The 16,283-nt window shown below is 49.7% G+C and overlaps 1 protein-coding gene across 1 annotated transcript in view; it reads left to right on the top strand.

Moving 5' to 3' along the window:
- The window catches only part of GRIN2D (glutamate receptor, ionotropic, N-methyl D-aspartate 2D), a 35,245-nt gene extending 19,899 nt beyond the window's left edge, over window positions 1-15,346 (top strand). The window contains exons 11-13 of the mRNA XM_012643175.1: window positions 12,173-12,360; window positions 12,552-12,784; window positions 13,022-15,346. Coding sequence (XP_012498629.1) covers window positions 12,173-12,360; window positions 12,552-12,784; window positions 13,022-14,362 — 1,762 coding nt within the window. The 3' untranslated portion in view covers window positions 14,363-15,346. The remainder of the gene's footprint in view (window positions 1-12,172; window positions 12,361-12,551; window positions 12,785-13,021) is intronic.
- The last annotated feature ends 937 nt before the right edge of the window (window positions 15,347-16,283 follow it).

Below are 16,283 nucleotides of genomic sequence, written 5' to 3'. Positions count from 1 at the left end.
TTTTGTTGCACCAAGCTTTGCAGCTTAGACCTTCACACTCATTTTGGTTGCCTCGTGGTCACAGGAAAGTGGCTGCCCCTCCGTGAAGCACATCTTAGTTCCAGGCAAGAGAGGGGAGGAAAGGTGAAAGAGTGGAGGATTTTCTCCTGGCAAGTCTTTGGCTTTTTATTGGAGAAAGTACGCCTTTCACAGACTTCTGGCTATTTCTCAGAATGTGTCGGATGGCCACTCCTAGTTGCAAAGGAGGCTGGGAAATTGAGTATGTTAGCATTCCAGCCTCTCTTGTAGAAAATGGCAAAGGAGGAGGGTGTAAATGCAGATGTGGTAGCCATGCCATCTGCCAGAGGACACCTGCCCTCCTGGAGTTTGTATTTTGCCACCTAGCAAGTTCTCCCCTGCACCTTTTCCTTCTCTAGTGCTCCGTCCTCTCTCTCTCAGTTTTTGAGTGTCACACCTTGTCTCTGTGTGTCCTCCCTGTGCAGTTCCCTGCAAGCCTCTCATTTCTGATACTGAGGACTTCAGCACGTCCTTATCAGTCACCTCTTCTTTATCTCGTCTCCAGTAACTGCTGCTCTCTCTGCCCTACCTCAGTCCCTTCATGGAATTGCCTCCTCCTCCTTTACCCTCCCCCTTGACACACTATTAACACCAGGTGGCTTTTGTCACACACTTGTCTTTTTTAACTGAGGCTTTGGGAGGCAAACCTTTGCAGGGCCTGGTGCAAGAGTACAAATGGAGGCTGTCCTATCAAATATATGTAACTATTTAAACTCTGTAGATCAAGCTAGCAGCCCATTCAATTTATTGAGTCCTCCTGCCTTGACGGATATACTTTCTTAACAACCTGAAAGGCTATTAAAGTCAAATTAAGAATCAGGGTTCCATGAGAGAACCTGACTCCTTGTCTTTCCACCTGAATCCGCTTCCTCACTTTTTCCAGCTTCTAGAGGCTGCCCACATTCTTTGGCTCACGGTCCCAAATCCCTCCAGCCTCTCCTTCCATGGACACATCTCTCACTGACCCTCCTGCCTCCCTCTTATAAGGAAGCTTGTGATGACACTGGGCCCACCCAGATAATCCAGGATCATCTCCCATCTCAAGATCCTTAATTTACATCACATCTGCAGAGTCTCTTTTGTGATCTACGGTAACATATTCCCAGGTTCCAGGTATTAGGGTGTGGATGTCTTTGACGGGGGCCATTAGTCTGTCCACCACAGATTCCCAGAGCATAATCTCCAAGGGAGGTGTGGATTCTGGGTGGGCACAACCCCTTCGCCCCAGCAACCCCTCTCCTTGTAGAAGGTGGGAGGCAGGTCTCAAAAAACGGGGCCCAGAATAGCAAGGCGGAGGTCTAAGGTGGGTATTGAATTTGAAGAATCACAGAGGTGTTAGGATACAGCATAGAACAGAAAAAATTTTTTTACATTTTACATTCATCCGTTCGTTCATGCTTTCAAGTATTTCTCCAGTGCCTTTGATGTGTTAGGCTCCGTGCCAAATGCCTTAAGTCCCCGTTTACTTGAAGCTTCCATTCCAATGGGGGCGGGGGGGGGGGGGGGGACACAGATGTTACCAATACCATCCCTTAAAGTGTCTCCGAACTTAAGCATCGCGCCACAGGGGGTTTCTCCCTGGCCTGCTTTTCCCTCCAGCTCTGCTTGCTTCCAGCTTGCGTCCCATCTGCTTCCCTTTTCTCTGGAGAGCGTTTTCCTGCATGTCCGTCCACATGGAATGCTGGGGGTTCTGGGGACCCCGTGGCCTGGGAGCGCCTAACAGTGTCCTGGGGGTGTCTAACAGCAGTGGTTTTAGAACCACATGATCCCGGGTTTGAAGGGGAGCTACAGCCCTTGCTTCCTGTGGATCCTGGAGTCAGTCAGTCCAGCTCCTGAGCTTTCAGTTCCGCCTCCATAACAGGGGTCCGCAGTCCCTGCCGTTCATCACGTGGCTCTGGAAACGGGTTCAACCTCACGCCCCCACATAGCGAGAATTCTATTGGTCCGGCCGGGGTCAGGTGTCCTCGCCAGGGCCAATCAGCAGTGGCCAGGGTGGAACCTGGTCAGGTGGTTCACCCGGCTGAAGGGCTCCTGCCGGCGCGTTCATTTCCAGAACTCTCTTCCTCCACCGGCCTCCTGCCCTTTCTTCAGCCCCAAGATTGCTGGGCCCCTCAGCTCACTTCCCAGGGCTCCTCCACCCCAAATTCTCCTTTCCCCTCTCATTAAACGATTTGTTTGCGTAACACTGTTTATTGTTAAAGTTACGATCTCTCCCTCCCCTTCCTTGGTGTCAGTGTTTGAGGCGTTTCCTTCCCGCCTTTTTTCTAGAGCAGAGCTGGGGAACGGCATATGTTATTTCTGATATTCTAGTAGCTACAGGAAAGAAACAGGTCATATTAATTTTCAAAATCTACTTAGGTACTCGAATATTTACAAAATGTTGTTTCGACACATAATCAATATAGAAGATGTTTTACTTTTTTATTGGTACGTTTTTTTGCGGAGGGGGGGCAAGTGCTGAATAACCTCATGTGGCTTGTAGCTGTCACATTGGACAATGTAAATCTAGAGCTCTCTTTTTGTCTTTTTTTGTTGTTATTTTCCTTCCCCTCCTGACCTTTTTCTTTCTTCTCTTCTTCTTCCTCCTCTTCTTCTTACCTGCATTTCTTCCCCATCCTCATCCCTTTCTTTGCTTTCCTCCACCCCCAGATGTCATCCAGGGTCTCCCTGCCCTTAGACTCTAGATGACACTGGCTCCAACCGCCATTCCTGAAAATTCTGCAAATTCCTGGGCTTCTTGGGGTTACCCTGGCTTCTGGCTCCTTTTTGCAGGATTTAATTCACCTTCTGGGCCATCTCACTGGCCCAAGTGTGTCTTTGCAGCACCAGAGCCTAGTAACCAGCACTGGAGGACATGGAGGGGTGGTGTGTGTGTGTGTGTGTGTGTGTGTGTGTGTGTGTGTGTGTGGACTGAGACTAGGAACGCGAAGGGTGGCATCTGCCAGTGCTGTCCAACAGAATGCAACATGAGAAGAGCTAAGAAGCGGATGAAATTAATTTTAATAATATATTTTACTTTGACTTAATCCAATATGTCCAAAATATTATTTTGACAAGTAGTGAGTATAAACACGGTTGAGACCATTTCAGTAATTTTTTTCCACACTCGGTCTCTGAACTCCGGTGTGCATGTTACACTCACGGCACACCCCAGTTCAGAATCGCTGCATTTCCAGTGCTCCGCAGCCCCAGTGACATGTAGCTGCCACATTGGACAGTCCAGATCTGTATCACCCAAACACAAAAAGTTTCATAGTGAACATTATGAACGGAAAACATAAAAGGGCTCTGGCCACCCGCCTACACCCCTGGGACTTTTTCACTTCCTTACTCACCCCAGTATTCTCCCCAGCCAGCCAGCTGACTCATCACCCCGCCTTCCCCCCTCTTCTATTTTTTCTCCCCAGTCCCTCCCTCCAGGAAGGCCCCTGGGAATTCCAGATCTTCTTCTTCTTCTTCTTCTTCTTCTTCTTCTTCTTCTTCTTCTTCCTCCTCCTCGCTCTCTTTCTCTCTCTCTCTTTCTCTCACAAAGTAGCATGCGGGGCGAGGGGTCCCTTTCCCAGGCTCTGCCCATCCCTACTTCACTACTTCACCCTCCCGCAGAACGCAGGGATGGCTGCAAACAGAATTGCCTTCCTCTTTTGCGTCTACAGGTATACTTCACACTCCCAGTCTGTTTGGTGCTTTTGCTCAGAGAGCACGAATTCAAAAATTCAGGGAGACCCCACTTTCTGAATCTACTTGCTTCCTGAGTTTTGGATACCACGCCGTGAGAATGTGACCAGCAAGAGACCAGCCCCATCTCACAAAATGAACCCAAATCTCTGCCCTCTGTGAGTTCAGAGAAAGAAGGATACCTGCATTTTTTCCCCACACAAATGTCAGCCACATCCCCAGCTTTTAATAAGTAAAAATAGCTTGAGGACTCATCCCATGTCTTTTTATAGACTTTTTTCATCTTTTTTTATTGAGATATAACATACATACAGTGAGGTACTGTGAGGTACAAAAAAATGTGCAAGTCACTGATTATTTTATACATGAATACACATTCTTGTGACCACACCCAGATTAAAGTATGGACAATTTCCCAATTCCCCAGGAAGCTCCCCTCTGCCCCTCCGGTCACCGCAGAATATCGCCATAAATTAGTTTTGCCTGATTATAAACATCCTCTTAACAGAATCAGTGTATATAATATCCTTTGTGCCTGGCTTATTTTGCTCGGTGTTATTTAATATCACCAGACTGTTCATTGAGGAATACCATTGACTATACCGTTATACGACTATACCATAATTCTTTCTTTCTAATGCTAGATATTTGGATTGTTGCCAATGTTTGGCCATCATGAATATTCTACCATGAACATTCTCATACAAGTGTTTAAGGGACATACGGTTCATTTTTCTTGGGTGTATTCCTCTGGGTGGGACTGCCAGGTCATAGTGGAAGGTGTGCTTAGCTGTAATAGATACATCCAGGCATCTTCCAAAGTTTCTGTATCAGTTTACACGCTTGTCAGCAGAACAAGAGAGTTCTACTTGTTCTATATCCACGCCAAGGCTTGGTATCATTCCCATATCTTTTTAATTTACTATAGTGTTTATTTTATATCAAGTTCTGTTCTAACTCATTTAAGTTCATAATTAGTTTGCAAAAAATTAATCAAATTAATATTTCATCTTATATTCCTGGAGACTAGAAGTCCTCTTGGCATCTTCTGGGGACTGTAAGGGAAGGATCTGTTCAGGCCTCGCCCTGCTTGGCTCGTACGTGGCCATCTTCTCCCTGAGTCTCTTCACGTCTTCCCTCTGTGCATGTCTCGGCCCAAACTTCCCATTTCTATAAAGACACCTGTCATATTGGATTGGGGCCCACCCTCATGACCTCATTTTAACTTGTTTACCTCTGTAGAGGCCCTATCTACAAATAAGGTCACATTCTGAAGTACTGGTAGCTCAGGCTTCACTATGGGCACTTGGGAGGGGACACAATTCAACCCGTAACACTTCATAACCATTTTAGGTGACTATTAGCAGAAACTGAAGCAGGGCAAGATGCCCACAGCGGCCACGTGGCAGAGCTGGGATTTGCACCCCAGCAGTGTGATTCTGGAGCCCCGGCTCTCAGCCACCAGGCTACACTGCCTCACACGTGCAGTGAGAAACCCAGAATCACTCCCCTTGCCTCTCTCCGGAAGCTTCCTGGATTCACAAAGGACACCCCTGTGTTTTTCATTGTCACCTCTTGCTCTGATGTCCTGCTTCTGCAGAAATTCTTTTTCCCTACTATCCCTTTTTATATTTTTTCCAATTTTTCGTTCTATTTTTATCAGTTATCCATCCACACAGTTTGGAGGGTCAAATCCAAGAGTTTTATTTTGAATGAAAAACAACAGTCCCCCGTGTGCCTACCCTCCACTTCTCCCACACCGGAAGAATCTGCTTTTGCCTCATTTATTCTGTCATTAGGCTCTTTAGCTTCCTGTCTCTAAATACCATGTTTGTAGGGCTACCTCTTGATTTTTCAATTTTGGGCATTTTCCATCCACTTCTCACTATGGAAGACATACTCATACTCTTATTTAAATCGAGCCGGCCTCCCACATTGTGACTCTGACTAGATGAATATTCAGTGTTTACATGTTATGACTGTGGAAATGCTCTCACAGCTGCCACAGTAGTAAACCATGATTACTTTCCTCTCCTACACAATTCTTTGTTTTTCTTGGAGTTAATAATTGTCCTTTTTTTTTTTCTTCCAGTTGCTTAGTGGCTGAGTTTTCTTTGTGCTTACCTAATTCAAACCCAAATTCTCTGTTAACTATGTGAGTCTCTTCTTAGTATGTTCAGAAGCATCAGATACCCTATTAATTTCATCTTATCGAAGAAGTTGCTCTTATGGCCGTCTGGCCTGGCCCAGGCTGGTGCCCGGCTGCCATGTTGGGGTCACTCTTCACCATCATCCCTTCACCTCTATCCTGGTTTGGATCCCGTTGTATCACAAATTCGAACTCTTTCTGGGTTTTTACTCCCTTGTTCTTTTGAGCTTCCTGACAAAAGGCACATAAGAGGCATATTTCTGGAGACACTGCAAATCTGAAAAGTCTTTATTCTGTCCTCATACTTGATGGACAGTCTGGCTGGGTATGGGATTCTGGATTAGAGATTATTTTCCTTTAGAATTAGGAAGCATCACTCCACTGTTGTCTAACGTCCAGTGCTACAGTACAGAAATCCAAGATCATTCTGATTCCTGTGCCTTTGTATGTGACCCGTTCTTTCTTTTCCTTGTCCTCAGGGGACTAACATTCATCAGCAACAGGCCTTGATCTATTTTCACTGCTGGGCCTTTCAGTTGTATCCTCATGTCATTTGTACTGAGAAAAAAAAAATTCTTGAATTCTTTCATGTACAATTTCCCTCTTGCCTTCATTTCTCTTTCTTTCATAATAATTTGATATCTGACTTCCTGGATTAGTTCTTTCTTTTATTATATTTATATATTTTTTTAGAGACAGGGTCTTGCTCAGTCATCCAGGCTGGAGTGCAGTGGCCTCATCATAGCTCACTGCAGCCTCCAATTCCTGGGCTCAGGCGATCCTCCTGCCTCAGCCTCCTGAGTAGCTGGGACTACAGGCGTGTGCCACCACAACCAGCTAATCTTTTTAAAATATATATATTTTTTTAGAGATGGGGGTCTTACTACGTTGCCCCACTGGTTTCAAACTTCTGGACTCGAGCAATCCTGCCACCTTGGCCTCCCAAAGCGCTGGGATTACAGGCATGAGCCACCATGTATGGCTGATTATTTCTTTTATTCTCTATTTTCCCATCTCTATCTTTCTGCTCTACTTTCTGACAGATTTTAATTTTTCTTCCACTCCTTTATTAAGCTTTTCATTTCTGCTAATATATTTTTAATTTCTAAGGACTCTTACTTTGGTCTCTGAATTTTTATAGTATTTATAAATTTCATAGTATCCTATTTTGTGGTATCTTATTCATGGTTCAAAGTTGTCTTATTTCTCTGATGATACTAATGCTAATTGTCTTGGGTTTTTTTTTTTTTTTTTTTTTTTACATTTTCTGCTCTTTGCAATCTCAGTTTCCTCCAAGTCTCCCTCCTCCCTCCATTTATTCATTTTGTGTCTTTCTTTTTAGAGGCTTTATCTGATATCTAATAATCCTTGGTAGTCTGTTCATATTTGGAAGTGGGGGTCTAAAACTCTGGAAATGGTAGGCCCATGAAGTCATGAGATTAGGGTTGTTGACTATGAACTTCACTATAGGATGATGTGTCTGGATCATTTATGTTGGAGAATTTCCTATATCAGTATTTTTCATCTCTTTAAAAAAAAATTTTTTTAAAGACACGGTGGGGTCTCATTATGTTGCTCAGACTGGTCTTGAACTTCTGAGCTCAAGGGATCCTCCCACTTAAGCCTTCCAGAGTAGCTGGGACTATGGGTATGTGCCACCACGCCCAGAATATTTCTCCGCCTCTTTTCTTGGGATCTGTCTATCCATCTATCTATCTCTATATCTGTATATAATATTTTTACATATTTATGTATATTTACTCTAGAGAGGAACAAAGAAGAAAACAAATAATGCACCATGATCTCCCTGACAAGATAACTCCTAACAATATGAAAGTTAAAAGACATTCACTCATTCATTCAATATTTATTAAGGTCTTCTTGCACCAGGCACTGGGCTAGGCACTGGGGCTACAGCAGTGAACAAATCAAAATCCCTAGAGCTTCCATTCTAGTCTGGGAGACAGACATGTGTGTGCCTAGAGTAGCACTCTCCAACAGATAGATAGGTGTCTCCAATGTCTCCAACATTGTTGTGATGATGGAAATGTTCTAGACTTGTGCAGTCCAATATGGTAGCTGCCAGCTACTGATCACTTGAAACGTGGTTGGTATAACCAAGGAACCAGATTTTTTATTTTTAAGTAAAATTTAAATGCAAATAGCCACTTGTGGCTAGTCATTATCACAGTGGACAGCACTAGAAAATTCCATCCTTACAGTGAGGTACAAGGAAATTGGCAGCATCCCATGGCTTTGGCTAGCTCTCATGCCAGAGTGGACTTCCCCTACCACTGAGGGCAAGCAACCCCACAGGAAGAGAAAGGAAATGCGCCTCCTAAAAGGAAATAAACTCAGCTTCTCCTCCCAGCCACTTCTGGGAGCCCACTCCATGAGAGGTCCAATTTCTCACTGACACAGCAGGAGCGAAACAGGAAACAATGAGTCCCCTTTCCCTAAAGTAAGCATTATTTTTTATTTCTTTCAGATCAATTAAAACATGAATGCATTCACACACATCTTTATACATTCCAAACTAAAAGTACATACTGTTCTCATCTTGATTTTTCTATGGAGCAAAACCTCTTGGCATCTTTTCCATATTAATGAAATCTTACCTCAGCCCCAGTGCCTGGCCCACAGAATGCCTGCCTTGAATCAGCCTGAATTCATTCATTTAACCACTTTTTATTAAGCACCTAATATGTGCTTAAGGTGGATACAGTGGTGAACCAGACTGGCAAGGGCCCTGCCCTTGTGGGACTTAAATTCCAGCAGAGGGAGATGGACGATAAACTGAATAAATAAGCACATTTTGTAGTACGTTACTACAAGATAAGGAATATGGGTAAAAATAGGGCAGGGTGAACGAGTCTGGGAGATCTGGGAAGGAGCTACGTGTTGCAGTATTTTTTTTTTTTTTGGAAACAAGGTCTCGCTCTATTGCCCAGACTGGAGTGCAATGGCACGATCATAGCTCACTGCAACCTCCAACTCCAGGGCTCAAGTGATCCTCCTAGCTCAGCCTCCCCAGTAGCTAGGACTATAGGTGTGCACCACCATGCCTGGCTAATCTTTTTTATTTTTTTCAAGAGACAAGGCCTCACTGTGTGGCCCGGCCTGGTCTCCAACTCCTGGCCTCAAGTGATACTCCCACCTTGGCCTCCCCAAGAGTTTGTGGTATTAACTAGGGTGCTCAGGAAGGTGTCTTTTGAGCAAACACTTGAAAGAGGTGAGGAAACAAGTGAGGGGGCTATCTGAGAGAAGAATGTTCCAGCAGACCGAACAGTGCAAAGGCCCTGAGGCAGGAGTGAGCTGGAGTGTCCCCGTACATGGCACAGGCCAGTGTGGCTGGAGCAGAGTGAGTGAAGAGGGGTTGGGAGATGAGGACACAGGGGTAAGGAAGGGTGCATCAGGTGGCACAGGACCTTGAACTTTGAGGTAACTCAAGTCACTCTGAGTGATGTGGGGAGCCAGAGAGGGTAGCGAGCTGAGGAGGGACAGGGGCTGACTCAAATGTTAAGATCCCGCTGGCTGGTGATGGGGTGGGAACAAACAGGATAGCAAGGACAGACACAGGGAATTTTAATTTTTCCCAAACCTACACCCAAACAAAGGCTGTATATAAGAAATAGCTGAGTTTTAATAGAAATTTAGGGACGATGGGGGATGAGGAGTAGGGGATAGGGTAAGGAAGGCAGGCATTAAATACCAGAGCTGAGCAAATGAATAAAAGTGAATGTTATCAGATCTCCTCTTCCTGAGATCCTCTCAAATGTATCCACCACTGAAGCCTTGACTTTTAGCTTTTTCTTGAATGCTCCTTGAGAGTCTCTCCCTCCCCTCCCCCATGTCCTCTGAGGACCCCTTCTTGCATCTTATCCTAGCTCCCAGCCCCTCCATCCCTCCTCTTCAGCCCGACTCTGGAAATTGCAAATTCTTCCCACTTAAACGTGGAGAGCAATTCACCTTTTGCCCCCAAGGGCATTTTCCTAAACAAAGAGAAACCTAGAGAAAAATTACAGCTTGCCTACTAGGCAGAAATGCCCACAGGCAGTTGCAGTATTTTTCTTGCTTATATCAGCTGGGATCTCCCTGCCCGTTAGGATCCATATAAAATTAATTCAAACCCTATTCTTCAACAGTAGCAAGGTGAACACCCTCCCTCCCCAAGTTTCTCCTAATTCTCCCCTCCCCGAAGTCTGCTTCAGCTAGATCCATTCAGTTTGGGAAATCCAGTCCATATCTGTTTCCTGGTTTGAGGGTGCATGGACTAATTCAGTCCTTTTTTTTAATTTCCATACAACCAACCACACACACAAGGCATTTATGTATGAGCATGTGAGTGTATACACAGGGCTTTTCTGAAGATTCGGGGACACAAAATGATTTACATCAACGGGCTAAAACTCAACACTCGGCCGGGCACGGTGGCTCACGCCTGTAATCCTAGCTCTCTGGGAGGCCGAGGCGGGTGGATTGTTTGAGCTCAGGAGTTTGAGACCAGCCTGAGCAAGAGCGAGACCCCGTCTCTACTAAAAATAGAAAGAAATTAATTGGACAACTAAAAATATATAGAGAAATTGGCCGGGCATGGTGGCGCATGCCTGTAGTCCCAGCTACTTGGGAGGCTGAGGCAGGAGGATCGCTTGAGCCCAGGAGTTTGAGGTTGCTGTGAGCTAGGCTGACGCCACGGCACTCACTCTAGCCCGGGCAAAAGACTGAGACTCTGTCTCAAAAAAATAAATAAATAAATAAAACTCAACACTCGAGGTTAAGTATTCTTGCCTAGATATTTTGCTTTCTCTGCAAGCCACTATCGAGCCATATGTCTTTATCTATCTTGTCTTCCCCAAACCTGCACTGTTCAATACTATTTCGATTTAAATTAATTAAAATTAGATAAAATTTAAAATTCTGCCCCTTCATCACACTGGTCACTTTTCAAGTGCTCAAGAGCCACATATGGCTGGTGGCTGCCATGCTGGACAGCGAAGACGGAACATTCCACCATCACAGCATGTTCTTTTGGACAAGGCTGGACTAGAGAAACGTACCTGTAAGAACTGGTCTGGTGTCTGTAGTTAAGATGATCAAAATTTTACCCCACTACATATGTCATTTAAAAAAATAAATACGGCCAGGCCAGGTGGCTCGTGACTGTAATCCCAGGTACTCAGGAGGCTGAGGCAAGAGGACTGCTTGAGCCCGGGAGTTGGAGGCTGCAGTGAGCTATCATCGCACCACTGCACTCCTGCCTGGATGACAGAATGAGACCTTCATCTCTGAAAAAAAAAAGAAAATTTTAAAAATTAAAAAATATATATAGAGAGAGTTATACTCCATGGGATTCCAGAACTAGTGTTTGGGGTTTTTTTAAGGATAATATACCTGTACATCTGCACCTGTCAGATCATATGCATTTACCTGATACCAGAGAATAGTTACACAATATTCCTAAGTGTGGGTTCATTTATTCACTCACTCATTTATTCCATAATTATTACCAACTTCATCGTATGTGCCCAGAACTGTGCCCCAGCCATGGTAGGAGACCGAATGGGACCCTGGGGAGCTTGCAGTCTCATGGGAGAGGCTGAGATTAATTAAATAATCTCAGAAATAAATGCAAAATGGCAGCAATTGTGAAGGAGAGTGAAATGCGCCTACAGCCTGTGCCATGATGTATATCCATCCATGAGAACTGATTCTGCATTGCACGCCTCTTCCCACCAAGTCTTAAAAATTAGGGCCTAGTGGGAGAACCCAGGCAAGTTATGGTATATGTCTGGGCCTGTGTTTCCCCCTCTGAAAAAATGGAGATAATAGTTTCTATTTGGATATTGTGACGATTAAATGAGTTCTTAGACTAGATAGAACAGGGCTTGCCACAATGTAAGTGATCACTCATTCATATTATTATTTTCATTATTCTCGCTTCTAAGCTTCAATCCTCTGCTTTAAAATGCAGGAGTAAATAAGACCTTCGGAGGGGCTGCAGTGAGGATTAAACAAGCAATTATTTCATTAACGGTCACAGCTAACATTTCTGTAGCACCTCATTTGCATCAGACACTAACCTTTGCAACAACTCCGGAAGGGAGTTATTGCTTTTGTGCCCATTTTACAGACGTTTACACTGAGGCACTCAGTGGTACAATGACTTGCTCAAGAGCTCAAGGCCAATTAGGATTTGGGGCAGTGGGAGGTTAGGAGTGAGGGAGGTTCCGGGCTGGGCCCTGAGGGCATCTAGGTGGAACTCACCCAGCCCTTCATGCCCCCTGACCACAGGAAGCTGGATGCCTTCATCTATGACGCAGCCGTGCTCAACTACATGGCCCGCAAAGATGAGGGCTGCAAGCTCGTCACCATCGGCTCTGGCAAGGTCTTTGCCACGACAGGCTATGGCATCGCCCTGCACAAGGGCTCCCGCTGGAAGCGGCCCATCGACCTGGCGCTGCTGCAGTTCCTGGGAGACGGTGCGGCTGTGCGCAGGGGTTTCTGCACGGGAGAGGGGAGGAGAGACCCCTGGGTCCCGGAGAAGGAGGGGATGAAGACCCGGACACCAGGGTTTGAGGGGGGAAGGGGCTGCAGGCCTAGACTCCCACATCCGAAGGAAGGGTCCTCTGGAGGGTACTTACGGCAGGTGACCTCTGATCCCCTCCCCCAGATGAGATCGAGATGCTGGAGCGCCTATGGCTCTCAGGGATCTGCCACAATGACAAAATTGAGGTGATGAGCAGCAAGCTGGACATCGACAACATGGCAGGTGTCTTCTACATGCTCCTGGTGGCCATGGGCCTCTCCCTGCTGGTCTTCGCCTGGGAGCACCTGGTGTACTGGCGCCTGCGGCATTGCCTGGGGCCCTCCCACCGCATGGACTTCCTGCTGGCCTTCTCCAGGGTATGAGGGAGAGAGCGAGGCACACGGGGAGATGGGGGAGACACAAGCAAGGACTGGCGGAGACAGGGAGATACAGGTAGAGAGAGGGAGAGAGCGGGGAGGAGCAGCATAGACTGGGGAGGTACAGGGTGGGATGGGTAGAAATGGACGGGAGACGCGGGAGAGGAGGGAGGAACCAAGGGAAGGCAGCCGTCTCCATCATCCCGCGCTGACTTCGTCCTGTCCCCTGGGCCGCAGGGCATGTACAGCTGCTGCAGCGCCGAGGCCGCCCCGCCGCCAGCCAAGCCCCCGCCGCCGCCGCAGCCTCTGCCCAGCCCCGCGTACCCCGCGGCGCGGCCGGCGCCCGGCCCAGCGCCCTACGTGCCCCGAGAGCGCGCTGCTGCGGTGGACCGCTGGCGCCGGGCCAAGGGCCCGGGGCCGCCGGGGGCCGCGGGCCTGGCCGACGGCTTTCACCGCTACTACGGCCCCATTGAGCCGCAGGGCCTGGGCCTCGGTCTGGGCGAGGCAAGGGCGGCGCCCCGGGGCGCGGCCGGGCGCCCGCTGTCCCCGCCGGCCGCGCAACCCCCGCAGAAGCCGCCGCCCTCCTACTTCGCCATCGTGCGCGACAAGGAGCCAGCCGAGCCCCCAGCCGGTGCTTTTCCTGGCTTCCCCTCGCCGCCTGCGCCCCCCGCCGCCGCAGCCACAGCCGTCGGACCGCCCCTCTGCCGCCTGGCCTACGAGGACGAGAGCCCGCCGGCGCCCGCCCGCTGGCCACGCTCGGACCCCGAGAGCCAGCCCCTGCTGGGGCCCGGCGCGGGCGGTGCGGGAGGCGCGGGGGGAGCGGGCGGCGGAACCCCGGCCGCACCACCGCCTTGCCGCGCCGCGCCGCCCCCCTGCCCATACCTCGACCTCGAGCCTTCGCCGTCGGACTCGGAGGACTCGGAGAGCCTGGGCGGCGCGTCGCTGGGCGGCCTGGAGCCCTGGTGGTTCGCCGACTTCCCCTACCCGTACGCCGAGCGCCTCGGGCCGCCGCCCGGCCGCTACTGGTCGGTCGACAAGCTCGGGGGCTGGCGCGCCGGCAGCTGGGACTACCTGCCCCCGCGCAGCGGTCCAGCCGCCTGGCACTGCCGCCACTGCGCCAGCCTGGAGCTGCTGCCACCGCCGCGACACCTCAGCTGCTCGCACGACGGCCTGGACGGCGGCTGGTGGGCGCCGCCGCCCCCGCCCTGGGCGGCTGGGCCCCCGCCTCGACGCCGGGCCCGCTGCGGGTGCCCGCGGCCGCACCCTCACCGCCCGCGGGCCTCGCACCGCGCGCCCGCAGCTGCGCCACCGCACCACCACCGCCACCGGCGCGCCGCGGGGGGCTGGGACCTCCCGCCGCCCGCGCCCACCTCGCGCTCGCTCGAGGACCTCAGCTCGTGTCCCCGCGCCGCCCCGGCGCGCAGGCTCACGGGGCCCTCCCGCCACGCTCGCAGGTGCCCACACGCCGCACACTGGGGGCCGCCGCTGCCCGCAGCGCCCCACCGGAGACACCGGGGTGGGGACCTGGGCACCCGCAGGGGCTCGGCGCACTTCTCCAGCCTCGAGTCCGAGGTATGACGCGGCCCCGGGGGCCCCACCGCCCCCTTGGTCAGCGCAGGCCACGGCCCGAGGGGGCGCGCGGAGGGGACAGGACCCGTGTGGGTTGGGAAGGAAAACAATGGAACTGGCGGGACCCCGCCTGGAGCAGCGTCCTGTGCCCCCTTGCTTTGGGGAAACCGCGAGCCGGAAAGGATTTGGTCCCCCAAGTCTCGCCCAGACTGAGAGCGAGGGGGCCGGGGTCTCAGAGCCCACTGAACCTTTTTATAAACCCTACAAGGGCTTTTTAACGTCACCAGATGGGGCGGGAGGTTGGGGGGGGGTCACGCCACGCCCGCGCCCCACCCCACACCCGGGGCCGTGGCCCCCACATCACTGTGCAGCTCCCCGGCCCCAGCCACGCCTCCGGGGAAGCCCGTTTTTAACCTTTCATCCACCGGGACTCAAAAACCTGTGAGACGCGTTCGCCAAACTGTGACCCCAGATCTTGGCCCCGCCACACAGAAACCCCTGACCCCAGACTGTGACTTCCAACTCCTAAAATGGTCATCCGACCCCAGACTGTGACCCCTGACCCCAAACTGTGCCCCCAACCAGACTGTGACCCTTGACATCAAACCGTGACATCAAACCCTTCTTCCTTTTCCATCCTCAGCCGCTTTTCCCTACTTTGACCTAGGACACGTCCCCAACGCAAGCCCCGCCTTCCCCTGCCCCGCGATGATCCCAATCTTCCTCAAGCCAAAACTTCCCACCCGGCCTCACCTCCTTACCACCCCAGGTGCCACCAGCCACATCCTCTCCAGATCCCACCCTTTGTTGTGACCCTTCAGTCATGACCCAGCAGACTCTCAAAAGCTTCCTCTTCCCAGATCTCCAGCAGGGTCTGGGGCTGGGTTGTGGAGGGGAGGGTATGGGAATCCACACTTCACCACCAACCTCCCTTCCCACTCTCCTGTTCCACACTGCAGTGTTTGGAATAAACCATGTTTTTATGCCTCCTCAGTCCAAGCCTGAGCTCTGTGTCTGTCTCTTAGCCCCCCTCAACCTCTCTGGAGGAAACAGAAACTGACAAAAGTCCCACAGGGTAAGAGGAAACAGAAGGAGAATTAGAGAGAGAACGGAGACTCTGAAGGGAAATGGGGAGACAAAGACGAAGAAAGAGGTGGTGGAAAGAAACCCCGGGAAGAGAGAGACTGAGAGAGGGGCCAGGGCACACAGACACCCCAAGACAGTGGTGAGAGCAATCTTAGATACAAAACATTTTAGGATAAACTTTAGGGTCCCATTTCCTACGGCTACAGGCAACAAGGCTAACTAGATTCTTAATATCCTGCTCATGCAAGTGGAGAGTGTCTAACATAGCCCAGCCAATCCACATTATCTAGAATGCTGTTAATCTCACCAATGAGAATCTATTTCTAACATTTCATTATTCCAATTAGCCACACCGCTGGTGCTGATGGACGATAAAGAGAGGCAAAGCACTTGTAATAGCTGCCTCCAGAGGCGCTGACCAAAGCTGCAATGTGAACGCCTGGTTAGGCAATTGACTGCCCCTAGAGGGTAGATGCAACCAACTAACTTACACATAATATCCAGCCTGTCTATACTAAAGCATTTTGAAATAAATTAAAGCCATCATAACAAGGAGAAGAGAAGAAACTGGCTTCATGGATCCTCAGGGAACAGAAAGCCAGTCTCCTTGCTAGTAGGAACTCAAGTTTGCATGCATGAATAATTAATTAAGTGGAAGAAAGCTTTGGGAATCAAACGTGGAAGATGGAGTCTTCCGGCTCTGAACGACTTTGATTGACGGGGAAAAAGACCTCCTACAGAACTACAACTCCCAGAAGGCCTTGCCACTGCTATGAGGAAGAGCGCCCCAAAGTCACGCGGAACATGTAGTTTTGAGGCTTCTCTCGCTGGGCCATTACCCAGC

Source organism: Propithecus coquereli, unplaced genomic scaffold (genome assembly GCF_000956105.1).
Source record: "Propithecus coquereli isolate 6110/MARCELLA unplaced genomic scaffold, Pcoq_1.0 Scaffold193, whole genome shotgun sequence".
Lineage (NCBI taxonomy): Eukaryota > Metazoa > Chordata > Mammalia > Primates > Indriidae > Propithecus > Propithecus coquereli.
This window is presented reverse-complemented; position numbering and strand designations above follow the sequence as displayed.